Source organism: Trachemys scripta, chromosome 8 (assembly GCF_013100865.1).
Source record: "Trachemys scripta elegans isolate TJP31775 chromosome 8, CAS_Tse_1.0, whole genome shotgun sequence".
Lineage (NCBI taxonomy): Eukaryota > Metazoa > Chordata > Testudines > Emydidae > Trachemys > Trachemys scripta.
The window spans coordinates 29237105-29253528 of NC_048305.1; the positions used below are offsets into that span (position 1 = coordinate 29237105).

General features: G+C 37.9%; 1 protein-coding gene across 2 annotated transcripts in view; it reads right to left on the reverse strand.

Annotated features, from left to right (window-relative positions):
* The window catches only part of SLIT3 (slit guidance ligand 3), a 780962-nt gene that overhangs the window by 288039 nt on the left and 476499 nt on the right, over window positions 1–16424 (reverse strand). For both annotated transcript variants that reach the window (XM_034778698.1, XM_034778699.1), the window contains one exon: window positions 4862–4933. In XM_034778698.1, coding sequence (XP_034634589.1) covers window positions 4862–4933 — 72 coding nt within the window. The remainder of the gene's footprint in view (window positions 1–4861; window positions 4934–16424) is intronic.

The following is a 16424-nucleotide window of genomic DNA, read 5'->3' on the forward strand; positions in this document are numbered from 1 at the left end:
AATTTAATACAAGCTTCACTTGCTGTCATGGCCATCCATTTAGCTTCTAAGAGAAGTCTGAGAAGTATTGTTCAGCAATGGGATGCCTATTTTACAGACTCACAACAGATTGAAATCTTAAATACAAAATACTCAAATTATGAGTACTTGTGCAATTTTGCTGCAGGTTTGTGGCACACATTAATTGCTTCTCCCACTCCCACCCTCAACCATCAGTTCATTTTTAACATGATGCAAATTCACAAGAGAAGATGTAAACTTCTAAGTTTATACTAAAAACTTCCAGAAGTATCATCTAGCTTTAATCCCCTCCCTCCCCCACATCTTTTAAATAGTAAACATGCAACCAGGGAATGAACCCAATACTGTTTAATAACTACCACAAACTTTAAGTCAAAGTTTAATAAGTTAAAACTGGCAAGATTAAACATGTCATTCCTTTTAATGAGTCATGAATTTGTAGCATTATGACAAAGTTGAAATGACAAACCCACCCATCCCCGCCAAAGACTGAAAATCCTGTAAGATACAGTTAGACAAAGCATTCTTAACTGCAATGAAGTAATATATCAAGTATTATATTTAAAAAAAAACAATTGGTGTGCACACTGGATTTAGCCTTGCCAGCTCCAGAAGAAATTAACCATCAATCTAGAGATATTCATATTACACAGTGGCAGTTGAGATCAGTGGTGGCGCCCAAGCTGACAGTCCCTAGATTTGTATGTCTGGGGGGAGCCAGTGATGCATTTTCAGTGGCTGGACCTCAAGCTTGGAATTCATTTCCATGCTTTGGCCAGTAGCGCTTACATCTGCTGGGTACACTTCAGGGCACACTGTAAAGCATTTCTATTCACCCAAGATTTCAATGAAGGGGCGGGGTGGGGCAGCGATGTTGTTACATTTTCAGAGGACACTGCATCAACTAAGAACTTTGGTAAAATGTTTGTATTATGAATTTTTTTAATTTCATTTTTGATAGGCACAGTATATAAACTGAAAGAACAAATATATACATTCACAAAGCCGAGAGAACACTGTCTAGGAAAAGATCACCCTAATTGCAACAAGGCTGTGTTAACCTATACAGCTAACCTGGCAAAGAATTAGCATCCCTTCCCATCACAACATTCAAGAGCATCCTATGATGATATTCAGAATTATGCTTTCTAAAGAAAGTAGGAACATGCCTTTTTTTGTTTTCAGACAGGGTTCATATGATAAAAATTTCACAAGAACTGCTTCCATATCTCCTATTTGTTTTCTTGCTAGATATGTAGAACTAGTTTCTGGGTTTAAATATTTTAACAGTGGGAACTATATTACTCCTCAATCTGCCTGCATTGTCCCATGTGAGCCCTATCTTTAGACTTGATAATGTTATTTGTGCTGAAATTCTGCAGCATGCCATGGGTGTCTGGGAATTGCTCTTGGTCCATTGTAAACAAGCCGTCAAGCTTAACCAGGTAGCATGTAGGACTATGTCTTTGATAAACAAATTAATGAATACAATAAAAGGGCTTCCATTGTGGTTGAGAAACACAGCACAACAGTCCCTTGTGCAAGTCAGGAGCACTGCAGCCATTTGTTGGGTTTTGGGTTTTTTTGTATATTTTACATATTTTTTTAAATGAAATCATTTACCTCTGCAGTCACTCACAGATGCAGAGACAAAAGGAGACTCACCATTAAATAAATTAATACAGAGGACATGTTTAGCATAAATAAAGCTGTTTCATGCAAATGAAAGCAGATCAATACAAACTAATTCCTGTAAATTCCAATCAAGAGCACACAAAAAAAATCAATAAAACAAACAAAAAAAAACAATGGAAAAGAGGAGTTAGGTTGAACAGATCAGCATAGAAGAGCTGATTTATTTATTTTATTTTTAGAAAGGATTCTTAAGTGCTACGATTATATTAATACATTTTTCTTTCCCTTCAAGGTCATATTGCCTGGATATTCTTAATTTTTCCTCCCATGTTCTTTATAATGGAATGGATTTTTTTTTCTTTTAAAAAATTCACATGACTCTTGTCCTTATAAAAAAAGCTGGATTGAGAGCACTGAGAATAAACTTTTTAGCTACAGAACAAGTACAGTACAGGCAGATTCCCCAACTGCCTGTCAAAGGACCTCAGCACTCACTATAAATAATTACATCCAGGGTACCCTACCTAGGCCCATTCAATCTATGGCCTCTCTAGTAAACCTGCTAACACAATGGCCATGTGTGATGATATTTTTGTGATGTGGACACCTAGCCAGTGGGAACTCTATGAAGACTATATTCATTCTACATAAGGTACTGCACAGCCATCAGATGGCTGGATTTGAACCATTGACTGAAGGATCAAATACTACATCCTATCTCCCCAACCCAAGTCATCATGCCTGCAACAAATTCTATGCAACATGCTTTCTCTCACAGATTTTGCCCCTTATGAAAGCAGCTTTTTTGAGCTGTGTATTAACATGGAAGAGAAAGAAAAAAAAAACGTATGAAGTAAAATCAGAAACGTGACATGAGAGAAGGTATTGCTGTCCCACCCCCCCATTAATATCTTCATATGAACATTTTACCTAACAGAACAATAAGAGACCTATTTCTAAGTTGATTTGTGCAGAGATGCGTTACCTGGGCAGCTGCAAAGGGGCATTATTACCTACTTCAGCAAACCACATGTTTAATATCAAAGCCACATTATCCTGCAATATGAACCAACAATGGTCAAGTGTGTTTCTAATCATTTTTAGCTATGAAAAATAATGTTAATATTTAGACATCATCTTTGTGAGATGTGATGGTGATGATTTGAGGAGAATGAAACAATTCCAGGAAGGAGAGTGGAAGAAGTCATGAAATATTTGTGGTATCTGTGTTTATCTTACATTTACTATTCTTTTGATGGCTTTACTATCTCTGACAAAGTAGGGAGAAAGTAAAATGAAAAATTAAACCACAGTATTACAATTCTACCCTCCTGCATGGGGCTTTTTAAAAAATAATACTGAACTCTTTAGTAGGGATGTAATTTGGCAGTCTTTGAGACTCATACATGCCACTTGCTATTGATGAAACTACCTTTGTAGAACATAAGGTGAATAAATACAAATGCCAGCTTTTAAAGGTGCCCTTTTAGCCACAGACTCTAAATTAAATTTCCAGCAAATCCTTTTAGAGTGGGTCAGCATTCATGTTCTGTAAAATGTGGCTCTCAGAATTCAATATAAAAGCTTCTCTTTATAAATCCCATTTATGACTTCCTTCCTTTTTTTTTTTTCATTCCCTTTTTTTCTTCTTTAATTACAGCGAAGGGGGATTAGTCAGTGTAAGTCTCCAGGGAGCGATATACAAAGCCATCTCCGAAATTAAACTAAAGGGAAAATGGCAGCAGGCACTGAGCTCTGGGAACAGACAAGACTGATTGATCTGAAGTAGCCAGGCAAATATTCTGGATCGTTAAGGGAGAGAAATATCTTAACCCACCCTTCACCTCCCCCACAAAAAGACAAAAATATAAATTCTCTTTAATCAGTTACATTAATGCTAGCATCATGCAATGTCATCCTTTAGAGAAAAAAAGAAAGTAAATATAAATCAGTAGTTATCACTTTACAGAAAACAGCCTATCAGTATGGACAGATAAGAACCATTTTTCTTCAGTTCACTTAACTGGCCTACTGTGATTATATGAAAATATATATCTAAACATAGCATTCTGCTTCCCACTAGTATGAACAGGCTGCTAGTATTTGGCTTGCTGAACATTTTGGAGTAAGCGCACGTTGGCTTGTTTTTATACGCTGGAGTAAAACCAAACAGGTTTTTCTTTAAAAAATGACTTCTGGAGCTGTGTATTTATTTAAAGGGAATGATTTTGGAAATGGCTGGGTGGGGTACAGCTGCAAAGCTGATGGCATTACCATTTGGAATTTTACCTCTAAGCTCTCAGTCTAAATTCCACAAAAATTACACACAGGTCAATTTAATTCCCTTTGTATAAGGTTCTCCTAGAGCTGGTAGGAAATTTTCCAGAGGAATCTTTTTCCATTGGAAAAAGCAGATTTCTCACAAGAGAAAATGTTTTGTAAAAATGGGTCAATTTCTATTAAATTTCATTTGGAGAGAAAAAGTTCAAAACAAAATATTTTAGATATTTTGGTGCAAAATGACTTTTCATTTCAAAATGTATGTTCTATTTTAAAAATATAAGTAATTTAAAATGTCAAAATCAGATTGCAATATTTTGACTATCCAAATTAAAGGTTTTGACTGAAAAAAATTTTTAATTAAATTTTGTTTCAAGGATATTTTGAAATTTTTGGGTTTGTTCCATTTTGGAACAACTTTTTTTTTTTTTTTTTTTATCCTCACAGAATTTCCCACTAAATGAAAAATCTTGTTTCTGCACGGGCTCTGACTTCTACGTTATCCTAGGTGAAACTGTGCATGCATTTAAAAGCTGTGTGACCCCAACGTATTGAGATTTGCATAGGCTGTAAGGAAGGATTCAGTTTGGCCTCCAATTATCAGCTAAATAACAGAATTACATTTCATAATCAGCACGTGACAACAATTAGGCTCAACTGGTAGATTTTTTTCTCCCAAAACTAGCTTGAGCTGGTTACCTTGGGGAGAGACTGAAATATGTTCTCACCCAATAAGATTACCTCATTCCTGTTTACAAGGGGTTAATACCACACAATACAGTTTTGGCTTGACCTATTTACTGTCCTTTTATTAAAGAAAGTGGTTTTAAAAACCTTTATAAAAGTATTTCTTGAATAAAGACAAATATTCAAAGCAAAGACAGAGTTATCCAGGCTGCTATTTATTTCTGAATTTAGTACTTACAGAGTCCTGATCTTTGGCATATGGTTGAAACTGGTAAGAGGGATGCGGGTGATGTTGTTATTGTTGAGAGTACTGTTAAAAAAGAAAGAAAGAAAAGAAAAACAGATTGATCAATTATTTACATTGCTTTACCAGCATACTCTTTATAAATCGGGTAATAAATCTATAGTGCTGCAAACAAGAAGACGTGCTGACAAATATCTCAGGAGTGATTTGTGAGTTGTCAAGAAGGATATTTTTATGTCAAAGTAACCAATAATTGTGCACAAGTAAACAAAAATTGCTATTTAACATGCCCTGTCCTGCATAGCAAGTAGCACAAGATTTCATCCACTAGAGTATTTGTTTTCAAACAAAAGGGGAGATGTTGGCACTTAAAGCCTCATTAGCACAGCCTGTTTGCAATAAGACATACAGCTCAAATTGCTCCGTTAGAAACATATGGATGGATGAGGAATACTTGTTTGGTTTCCTTAGGAAGAAATATATGGAACGTGGAATGTACCAGAATAAACATTTCCTGTTCAAAGCATATAAGGGTTTCAAATGGAAACGCCGTATTGTGTATTTTATTAGAGCTGGTCTTAGAAGAATGGGACCCGGCTGCCATTAGGGACCCTAATCATGTTTTTTATGATAAAATGACTAGTTTAGCATCAACTGGGGTAGGTTGCCCCCGTTTATGTTGTTCCTAATTATATCAGTGACTCCCTGGCAAATTAGAAGCTATAAAGTTTATCAATGATGGCCTGGGAAATGGAACACACACACCAGGAGGGTATACTTGCCACATTCCATTGCTCAGAAATTGCAACTACTGCAGCCTACTGTGTCAAGAGTCTTGATCAAATCTAAATGAATAAAATAAATTAATGGAGATATCCTATCTCCTAGAACTGGAAGGGACCTTGAAAGGTCATTGAGTCCAGCCCCCTGCCTTCACTAGCAGGACCAAGTACTGATTTTGCCCCAAATCCCAAAGCAGGCCAATGCTCAAACTACTGAGCTATCCCTCCCCCCCGACTATTTGTTACCTACCATGTTGCACTGTCCATCCTCCTTCTAACTGAAATGGTTAAAGCTCTTCAGATTTCCCTTATTTAAAATTCAAACACACAGCAGTTGTTTATAGCAATGGCCCAGCAGGCTGTACGTTATAACAGCCATAGTGCAGTGTTTGGGGCGATTACTGTAGAAATCAATAGCTTGGCCTTGTTTTAAATTAAGGGCTGTAAGCTTTGTACAGGTGATAAAATAAACAGCCACCTCAAATAATACTTTAAAGCATTACTACTGTTACTTACACCTGATTTGTTCAGTAGTTGTGATATTATGTATTTGTGCAGGGCATTTCATAAAAAGATTTTCAAGAGCTTTAAAATAATTAACTAATTAACCTTCTAATTCATCTGTAACTTCCTTCCAACAGATGATTCGTTTTCTGTATACTAGAGATCAGCGTGTACAACAGAAACCTCTCCGTAGATTCCCAGTTTGCAGTGTGTTAGTGTACCATAGCCTACAACACAATATATTGCAGAATTTTAGCGCCACTAGGAAAACTGGTAATGTCAGATGTTAACTCAAATCAGAAATCAGAAAACTCTCAAATATGGAGGGGATAGGATGTCTGAAATCCAGACCTAAACCAAAATACTCATTTCACAATTTGAGCCTAATTGGAATCCCAAATTCAGAACACCCCGATTTCATTGGGAAGGGCAAAGCATTAGGGAGGAAAGTTCTGTCAATATCTGGAGTTGAATCCTGGATGCATCACTCATGGTGCAAACTACTCAGGACAAACTGCGATGCCTCACAGTGAACGTCTCTGAGGCTGAAAAGCTGCTTCGTTTGTACCACAGAACTCCCTTCTTAAGGGCATTATAATACCAAAATGAATTTTCCACTATACCAGTTTGTATTTTAAAATAAAGCTCTCTTTATATGTAATTATTATTGCTAGATTATGGTATCTAGCAGATGGTGCAGGAATGGAAGTCGGTGGTAGACAACTAGCCAAAAGAAGTGTGTGGCACAGTAAACTTCATTCAGACACGTGAAACACTCTGTAGGAATAAATGACAGCAAATATTGTCCAGTGGCTCAAGCAGAGGATTATGATTCAGAACTCCTGAGTTCAATTGCTATCTCTGTCACTAATTCTGCCTGTAATCTTGGACAAGTCACTTAGCATCTGCCTCCGTTTCTCCATCTGTAAAATACTTATCTACCTAGCCACAGAGATATTGATGCTTAATGTGTGTAACACACTCTGGATGAACCACTTTGGATGAGGCTATAGAAGTGCTAAGCATTATTACTGTTATTATACCTGTGTTATGATTTTGTTCACTTGTCCACCAAAATAATAGAGGCAAAGTGTAAATGTGTGTTAGTTTAAGTGGCATATATTACAGAAGGCATTAGTATAGGAAAGAACTCTATGCAGAGACTGGGATCATAAATCACCAAAGAACAACCATGCGTATAGTCAGTTTTGAAAATTAAATAGTACACAAAGTTGACAACTGAGTATGTCAGTGAGGGCACAAAAGGATCCAATGCAGGTCAAACTGAATTCAGTGGAGACTTTCCATTGACTTTAACAGAACACAGAGTGGATTCAGAGAGTGAGAAGTGACAATGAGAGATACATTCTGTACACTATTCCCAGCACAACTGTTGAAAATTCAATCTGTACTATCACACAGACTCAGATACAGCTATTGTAAAAAAAGCCACATATTTAATAGACAAAGTATCTAGTAACCCAAATCCTAGCTTTGCTACTTACACATTTCCAACATTAAGAGCCCGTTTGTTGCTAGAAATAAGCAGGAAGATTTCCATAGGTCTCCAATAAATAAATATCAAAGCAACAAATAATGAGGAATACAGTTAATACTGAATTGAGCCCTATTTCATTAATCTACTAATTAACTACAAAATTTCAAGTATAATCATAGCAGATAGCTACTGCACAGAAGACTTATTAATGCATTATTACACTGATATTTAAATGTTAACCACTATGAAGGCAATAAAGCATTTATGATTATAGCAGTATTTCAACATAAAGAAGGCTAAATACAGCTGTACAGCTTCCATTGCTCCACAAAGGGTACTAATTGACAGTGAACTGTCTGCATTATTGGTCACAATTTTAGTTGTGTGAAGTTAACCCCTTTGCAATGATTCTTCAGCATGTGGTAGTCTAATGTAGCAGCGTTCTGATATAGGCTCTTGCAGGGGAGCCTTCAAGGTATATGGAGCAGTGCTAGATAGGCATTTTACAAACCTGAATACCAAGTACATGAAGCAGTTGCCAAGTGTCTAAAACTCATCATCCCAGTAACGATTTTTAAGCCTGTGTGTTGTGGTGGAGTCAAAAGACCATAATGCACTTATATATGGAAGATGAGGGGGAACAGAGAAAAAACACTCCCCCCAATTTTCTATTAAGTGCTATGAAGCCCAGTAGATATTTGAAACAGACTAAGAGCAGAAAACTATGTGAGGTCCTGGACTCTCAGAGCATCCAGATTCCCTCCGCATCATATGGGGAGACTGGAGACTCACATCACACTACACTGTCATCAGGATCACACCTCTAACCTGTTGCTTATTTTAGAGCCAAGTTTACCCTCACCCTTCACAAACTTACTGTTATCATTGTAAGGTGTTCACTTCCAAAATGCTGAATCAGTAACCTGTGGTTACAGAGAGTGTTATTTATGGCTGCAGACCTGCCACCTTGGGCTGTGATATTGTCAGATCTTGCAAGCAAAGCAGGCTCAGGATGCATCAGTACCTGGTGGGCTTCCAAGAACTACTTGGGAGCTGCACAAAAGGGTGTTAGCCATCTGTAGGTGGCACTTCCCTCTCTGAGGCACATCCTCAGCTGTGGTAAATTGTCAGCTCCAATTCCTTCAATCTATACCAGCTGAGATTTGCCCCCCGGAGCAGCATGCTGTTAGGAGGTGCTCACTTTCCCATAAGATATAAAACTGATCACCTAGCATTTTTTTCAAAAGTAGGGATGTTGGCTGTGGAATCTTGTACATATGTATGAATGTATCCCATGACTGATTTTCATGATGTTTCAATGGCAAGTTTTTATTCTGACATTACCCATCTCCTCTCTGGGTCTGGAATCCTGGTCCAATCCCAAATCTGGTAAACACAATCTGCCTCCTTCCTCACATTTCCCATGCAAATTCATTTGCATTCAACATTCTTACATACTTCCTAGCGGCACTAAACTGTTGTGCAGCATTGCAGTGTGCTGATAAAAAAAATTACTGAATTCCACCCTAAAGGTGGCTGCATTTTCTGGTGAATGACATGATCCTTTGTATTTCCACAGTTGCTAAGTGCTGAAAGGTGATATATATATATATATATATATATATGTAAAATCATTATAACACGTAAGAGGAATTAATCCCACATCATTAAAATATTTCTACTCTTGTTTTGTGCTCTCTCCGTCATTTTGAGTGGGAAAAGAGGTGCTAATGGGTGACTGATACTTATAAAGATTAGTATATCCCCAATTCTAGAACAAATATAATAGCTTCTAGGCACAGCCCAAATGCTCTGACCAAAAAGTGAAAAGATTAGTTTACTAATCTTCCCAGACTAACTACTCAGTTTGAAAGACTCAACCTAGCAGTCTATCTCCCCAAACCAGCTGGACTGATTAGGAACTGAAAAATCCTAGGACCTTTGCTGAATGGACAGAAGAACTCTCTCCTCTCTCTTACTGCTTCAAGCTACAGGGAAAAATTGTGGGTTTTGTTCCTCTTTGTTGTGTCTTTGCACTGCCAACTTATAAAAAGTATGTGTGCATATTAAAATTTCCAGCCGCTTACAAATCTGTAATAAACTAATAATAATTACAAAACATCCACCCTACCTACTCCAGTTAAGTACTGGAAATATACTGTAAGACCAAAGATGCCTTCTGGCAATGCCATCAGAAAAGGTTGCAAACCAGATGTAAAAAGATTAGGTTAAATACCTCTATTACAACAAGTAAAAAGGTAACAATATTAACCGCCTTGCTATTTTTGCAGTCAACCACAACTTCAAGTGAGAAAACAGGTGGGCTTTTTTGGGTTTCTTTTACAATGAAAGGGTCCTATTATATAACAATGATTAATTATCATCCACTGTACCCCAGCTAATACAAGTTACGGCATTCTATTTTATCAATGCTATAAAGAAAAAGACCCCATAGCAAAATCTAATTTTCCTCCTCTAAACAGTACACTTTTTTTCATAAAAGAACACACACAGGAAAACAACTATCAATACAATATCCGCAATGATTTTTTGTTTTACACACAGGATTTGAATGGATGTAAATGACAGAAAAATCTACATGCAACACTAGGCCAGCGCCGAGGGCACACTTTAGTTTCTGCATATAATAGGGACTCTGATTTTCTTTTACATTCCATTTCTGCAGCTGATTAGCACAAACAGCTAATCAAATTGAGAAATAATATGGTAGATTATATTTTTGATTAGCACTTTTTCCCAAGCATCAATGAGCATCTACCATAGTTACCAGTGGTCTGCTAGCCATTCAGCCTTTGATAAGCACCAGGCTTCTTTTGGGTAGCATTTGGCTCTGCTGATCAAGGGGGTTTGCAGCATTTGCTATGAAGAAACACTAAGGCCCACAGGAGATCAGCTCCATTAGAGGGAGAATAAAAAAATGTATAGGCATAAATTAATTGCCATGTTTAACAAACTACTGGTAAGAAATATACTTTCAAGTGGTGAGGGGTAAATGGGAAAAGAGAAAGGAAACACGACCAGCTCATTTTCTGTGTTTCTGTTGCTCTTTGAATTTCTTCTTCTTTTGTTCACTAGAGATTAATAGTCTCTGGTTCGCTTGCCAAAGTTTTCTAGTTTAAAAAGAATTGTTTGAACCCTGGAAATAACAAGCATCATTTGGCAACACACAGCTCATGCTTATATGGACTACAACTTTAAACTGAACAGACACTATTTTAATTTTCATTCTCCCCTCTCCCTCCAAAAAAGACCAATTTGCTTACTTTTCTAGCTGTGTGGTAAACCTGTTTTGAATGTGTCTCTTTGATTTTCATGATCTGGGCCTGGAGTTGAAAAGCAGACCGCCGAGGCTGGTTGGAGCAGTGGCAGCTGCTGTGTTGCTGGTAGTGCTAACAAGTCCAACATTTCCCTCTGTCTCCTTTGATTAGACCACTGCTTTATCACAGTGTCCTTTTTTGGCTATGTGTGTAATTTGTGTGTTGTGTGTCCATAACACCATTATTATCTGTATGCATGCAAGGACTGCATACAAATGGTGCATATGCCAGCTTACAACATTCCCAGGAGTGAGTTACTCACCTGTCATCCTCCCTGATTATTGCCTCTACCATAACTGCCATGCTTTTCATGTTGCTTGTCCCCAAAGCAAATGGACATTCAATTCAAAGTGGAAAGGTAAAGGACGGTGGAATTCCAGACACACACACGCACATACCCGCAGTTAAACAAAACTGGAATTTTTTAACTAAGACTTTGTCTAGGAATCTCCAAGCACAAGGAAAAACATAATTAAGCCTCAGAACACCCTTCACATAAACAGTATTGCTAATAATGTTATCCCTATACAGGGATGGGTGAATTGAGGCAAACAGAGGTTAAGCTATTTGCCCAAGGACAGTGGTAGAGCTGGGAGAAGAACCTTGAGGAGCCCTGATATATAGCCCCCTGCTAGCCAGGACCAGTTAGACAACACTTTCCAGATAGGCAAAAATCTCATGATTTCAAAAATCATGAATCAGGCACTCAAATCATGAGAGACGTTTTAAAAATGTGTTTTTTTTTTTATTTGCCTTCTGGTTTTTGGGCCTTTGCGGTTCATATTTTCAAGCTTCTCTCCACAACCAAGTGTGACAAAGTTTTTAAAATGAAAATGGAGATTCTTATATAATCACAGGATCTGGGCCTTTAAGAAACACGCCAAATACCTCAAGACTCATAATAAAATCATGAGAGTTGGCAACCTTTTTTTTTTTTTTTTTTTCCATTTGATCACCAGACTCCTCTTTATTTCAGACTTAGCTGACACCATTTTGATGCAATACCACTCCTGGAAAAATACTGTAACCACCACAACATGAACAGTAACAGGGTTCTTATGACTTCATGTTTACAGAACTGGAGGGCAGGAAATCTTTTAGTATCTATGTGACTAGATTGCAGAACCACAATGCTAACAACACTGTCTTTATGTATTATATAGAGATGACGTGTGTCTTGGCTTCCAGTATTTTTCCTCTCTATTTCCATAAGGTTTATTAGAATAACCTTTTCTAAAGCATCAATCCTAATAAGAAAGTCCTTTTTTTGGGGGGGGGGGGGGGAACCACAAAAATTAATAAGACTAGATTTAACGCAGTGGGCAAAGGTATCATTCTGCCACTAATACATTCTATGGTAATGACAGTTATGGTCATCAATGGCAGCACTACCTTTGAGGCCCTTGCCTACATTGACACTTTAATCTTGCAAGTAGAACTGGTTTTAAATGTGGTTTAAAACCAGTTTCTGCTAACAAGATTTAATCATGTTTTACTAGGTCGCTGTACACCAGACACAGCCATTTACAAACCTACATGCAAGGTCTTGTCCACAATGGTTAAATAACTCCATTCGGAAAAGGTGTTTTTTATTGTCCTGATTCATAAGGGCACTGCACACCTACAGCTCCAACATACATCACAGGAGTTAATACTGTTCAGTACCTCTGAAAACCAGGCCATAAATCTGTTTTCAGTAGTTCAAACACAGTTTGTGCACTTGTATTTTGTATGCAGGCATAATTAATCCACGTAAAGAACATTTGGATCCTGGGATGAAAGTCACTATATTTTCATCAGTTGTAAAAAGGTTATATTTAACATAAGTCAAAATCAATCAGCATTAAATAAAATGCATAGTATTTCTCAAAGAGGTGAGCTCCCTCAACAACCTCACCCTCTACTTTCTAAGTGGCCAAGCAAAGGAAGACCCAGTGCTCCCATGGATTGCTTTCAATTTTTTTTTCTTTTCCAATTCTGGGTGCCTCCCATATGCAGTTTCTTGATCTCCCCACAGAGCATTTAAATTAAAGCCCATAACCGCTGTGTGGGTATATAATGAAAGTAACTGATGCTGCACTGATTAATCCATTATTCTCAACTGTTAGAAAACATAATGATCTCACAAGGGGCCTTATTCACTGAGGTATAGCAGTTGAGCTGTAATCTGACACCTTAAATTAGCAGCAAAAGCAACAACAGCTGGGTTTTTGTCTCAATATTTGTACCCAACTCTAAAGTGATTTGGCACCATACAAGTGTTATTTTTAAACACAACGTTAACACAGCCAACTAACGTTTTAAATGGTCTCCAGGTGTCATGTAAAATCCACAGAAATAAAAACAATCAGTTGCCAGTTTGGTTTCTATTCTGCTTTTATCTTAATAAACAGATTCACCATTAATCCTAGGTGATTGTTTTCTTTTTTCAAATGTGTTATCAAAGATATGAGAGGGTCTTCTATTGTTATCTCAGGTCTCTGGCAATGGAAATTTAAACAAGCCAAAGGAAACAGGAAAGAGAAAATGTCCTTTTTTGGAAATGTCTGAGTGAATAAGCTTAATGTGATTAACACATGTATATGCTATGCAGAGCTGGGAGCACCACCTATTATTGAGGTTGCCTGACACTTCCCACTATAATACCTTGTTTTCAGTTGCTTTATATTTTTTCCAAACTTACCATTTGGACTGAAATTTTCCATGCTGGGTGTCTGCCTCGGGGTGCATTTTTTCAGCCACTGGTTCAGCTATTTCCAAGAATAAGGCTAGGTAAAAGTACACTGTTTTGTCCCATGTTAAAAAATTCTGGCAACCTTTTCTCTGAAATGCTCAATTGCTCGGAACGAGGCAGGGGTCCAGTGGAAAAAATAGTATGTTATCATGTAAATAAAGAACATCATAATTGATACGCACCAGGGGGCTAACTTTGGCAGGCATGAATTTGCAACCATAATAATGCTCCTTTACCATAGTGTTTTTATGTGCCCAATGTGTGTGCATACGTACACGTAGTCACACATGCACTGAATGTATTTTTCTGATTAATGCAGATTTATACTTTTGACATGATATTTAGGTTTCTCATGATCTATGCCCTCCCAAATATGGGGAAAAATAAAGTGAAACAAAGGAGAAATGAAGAAAAAAAAGGCTTCTAAAAGTAGATCTTCACCACAAGTTAACACAAGTTAGCTACACTCAACTTTCTCCACTCAAATTAGCCTTGCTCGCGTAAGAGTGGCCACACTGAAAAATACATTCAAGCTGTTATGCTGCACTCACTCTCATGTGTGGCACTAAGATGTCTAGGGGCGTATCCCAGAGTTCTTTGCAGTAAACTGAGCCACTCCGCAAATTCTTTCCCAATGAAGAATTTGTCAGTCCTTTCTGGGCACAAGGGGGAATTGTGGGAAGGCATTAGAGCAGGGGTCGGCAACGTTTAGCACGTGGCTCACCAAGGTAAGCACCCTAGCGGGCCGGGCCAGTTTATTTACCTGCTGACGTGGCAGGTTTGGCCGATCACGGCCCCCACTGGCCGCGGTTCGCTGTCCTGGGCCAATGGGGGCGCGGGAAGTGGCGCGGGTGAGGGATGTGCTGGCCACAGCTTTCCGCCGCCCCCATTGTCCCGGGACGGTGAACCGCGGCCAGTGGGAGCCGCGATCGGCCAAACCTGCCGCGTCAGCAGGTAAATAAACTGTCCCGGCCCGCTAGGGTGCTTACCCTGGCGAGCCGTGGGCCAAACGTTGCCGACTCCTGCATTAGAGGACTTGAGTGGTACTAGCCTGAGTCCATAATGCAGAGTGGTCTTGTTAGCAGCTGAGTTGTGCTATCTCAAGCTTCAGCCTGTATCCCCTGACCAGCCAGCCAACTCAAGTAAAAAGCTCCTCCACATGCTAACTAAAGGTTCTGTGTGAGGACAGTTCTCAAGTTACAACTTGATTTAACTTTTCAGTGATGATAATCCGTAACCAAGTCTCAGTTGTCAGGGGTTTTCTGGAGAATTATGTTCTATTTCAGCTGGTTAACTGAAATTCCTGAGAGTTTGTAGGTTGGTTTTTGCATCTGATTTTTTCATTTAATATACTGAACAAACAATGTTTTCAGCAATGAATTTACAAGAATTATTGTCTAGCCTTTTGAACAGGGCTTGCTTTTTGTCTTAAATATATATATATATATATATGTCCAAACAATTAGACCATAAGCCCGTCAAAGCACAGACCATGTGTTTGCTCTGAACCACCTAACACACTGTGGGTGCTACAATAACAATATTATTAATAATAGAAATTATTTTTATACATTCCTTCATTCTGATATATCTTCTTTAACAGAACTTAGTTTTCCCTGGTGATTGTTGTCATGTTTTAGAGGGTTTTCTTAACATAGGAGATCTCTTGCAATAGGGGCTGTCATTTTCATATTAGCCATAAAGTGCAAATTTACAAAGAAATAGTATTTCCATTTTTGGTGCACACAGATGAAGCTGTAAGTAAGAGACAATAGTGACATCTCAAGATGGATCATTCTTTGCAGAGTCCATAAAAAGCTACTAAAACATAATTAAAAATTCCTAAACTTTTGAACTTAGAAGAAAGAGCTTTAAAATACAAGAAAGCAAGTGATCATCCTCTATACAGGCCAATTTAATCCAAAACTGTATATTTTTGTATTATGAGAAAGGCCTGCTTCCAGCTCCAATATAAAATATTTTCATTTAATATGTGATAATGTCTAGCACGGGAGATCAAATGGACTGGAAAAGCATACTTGCCTATCAAAATAGAGAAACAAAAAACTCTGCAACAGGATACTGGAAGATGTTTGATTTAAGACCATGTAAATGCCAGTTTCTGGGTTTGCAACCAACAGAGCTCTCAACTCAAATGAGCTAGCTGATCATCACTGAGATATCTAAATCCTAGGCACAGTCATTACCAATGAAGTTCAGGACTCGAGGCATAGGGACAAAATGACCATCAATACTGCAAAGCCTGTGGTAGAAAAGGTAACACGTAAAACTCAGTGCTCCTTCAACACAGTTCACTATCTCAGATCATTATATTTACTATGTATATTCTATTATATTTTTACTTTTGTTTGTTTTGGGAGCTAAAATAATTGGTTAAAAGTAGATATCTTAAATTATTGGTGGCTCCTTATGCACGTAATACGCTTGTCTTTCATCGAAGGACCTGAACATACAAAGTAAATGATAAGCCCATGACACTTCTGTAAAATAGATTTTACAACTATTTTACATGTGGGAAACAGAGGCATGGAGAGACTAAGAGTCTCATCTTGCGCCCATTAAAGTCAATGGGATTTAAGCATATGAAGTGCTGTTCTGAACAGAGATGGATTTAAGCACATACATGAGAGTTTTCTACCAAATTGAGGCCTTACGTGGCTTGTTGAAGGTCAACACAACA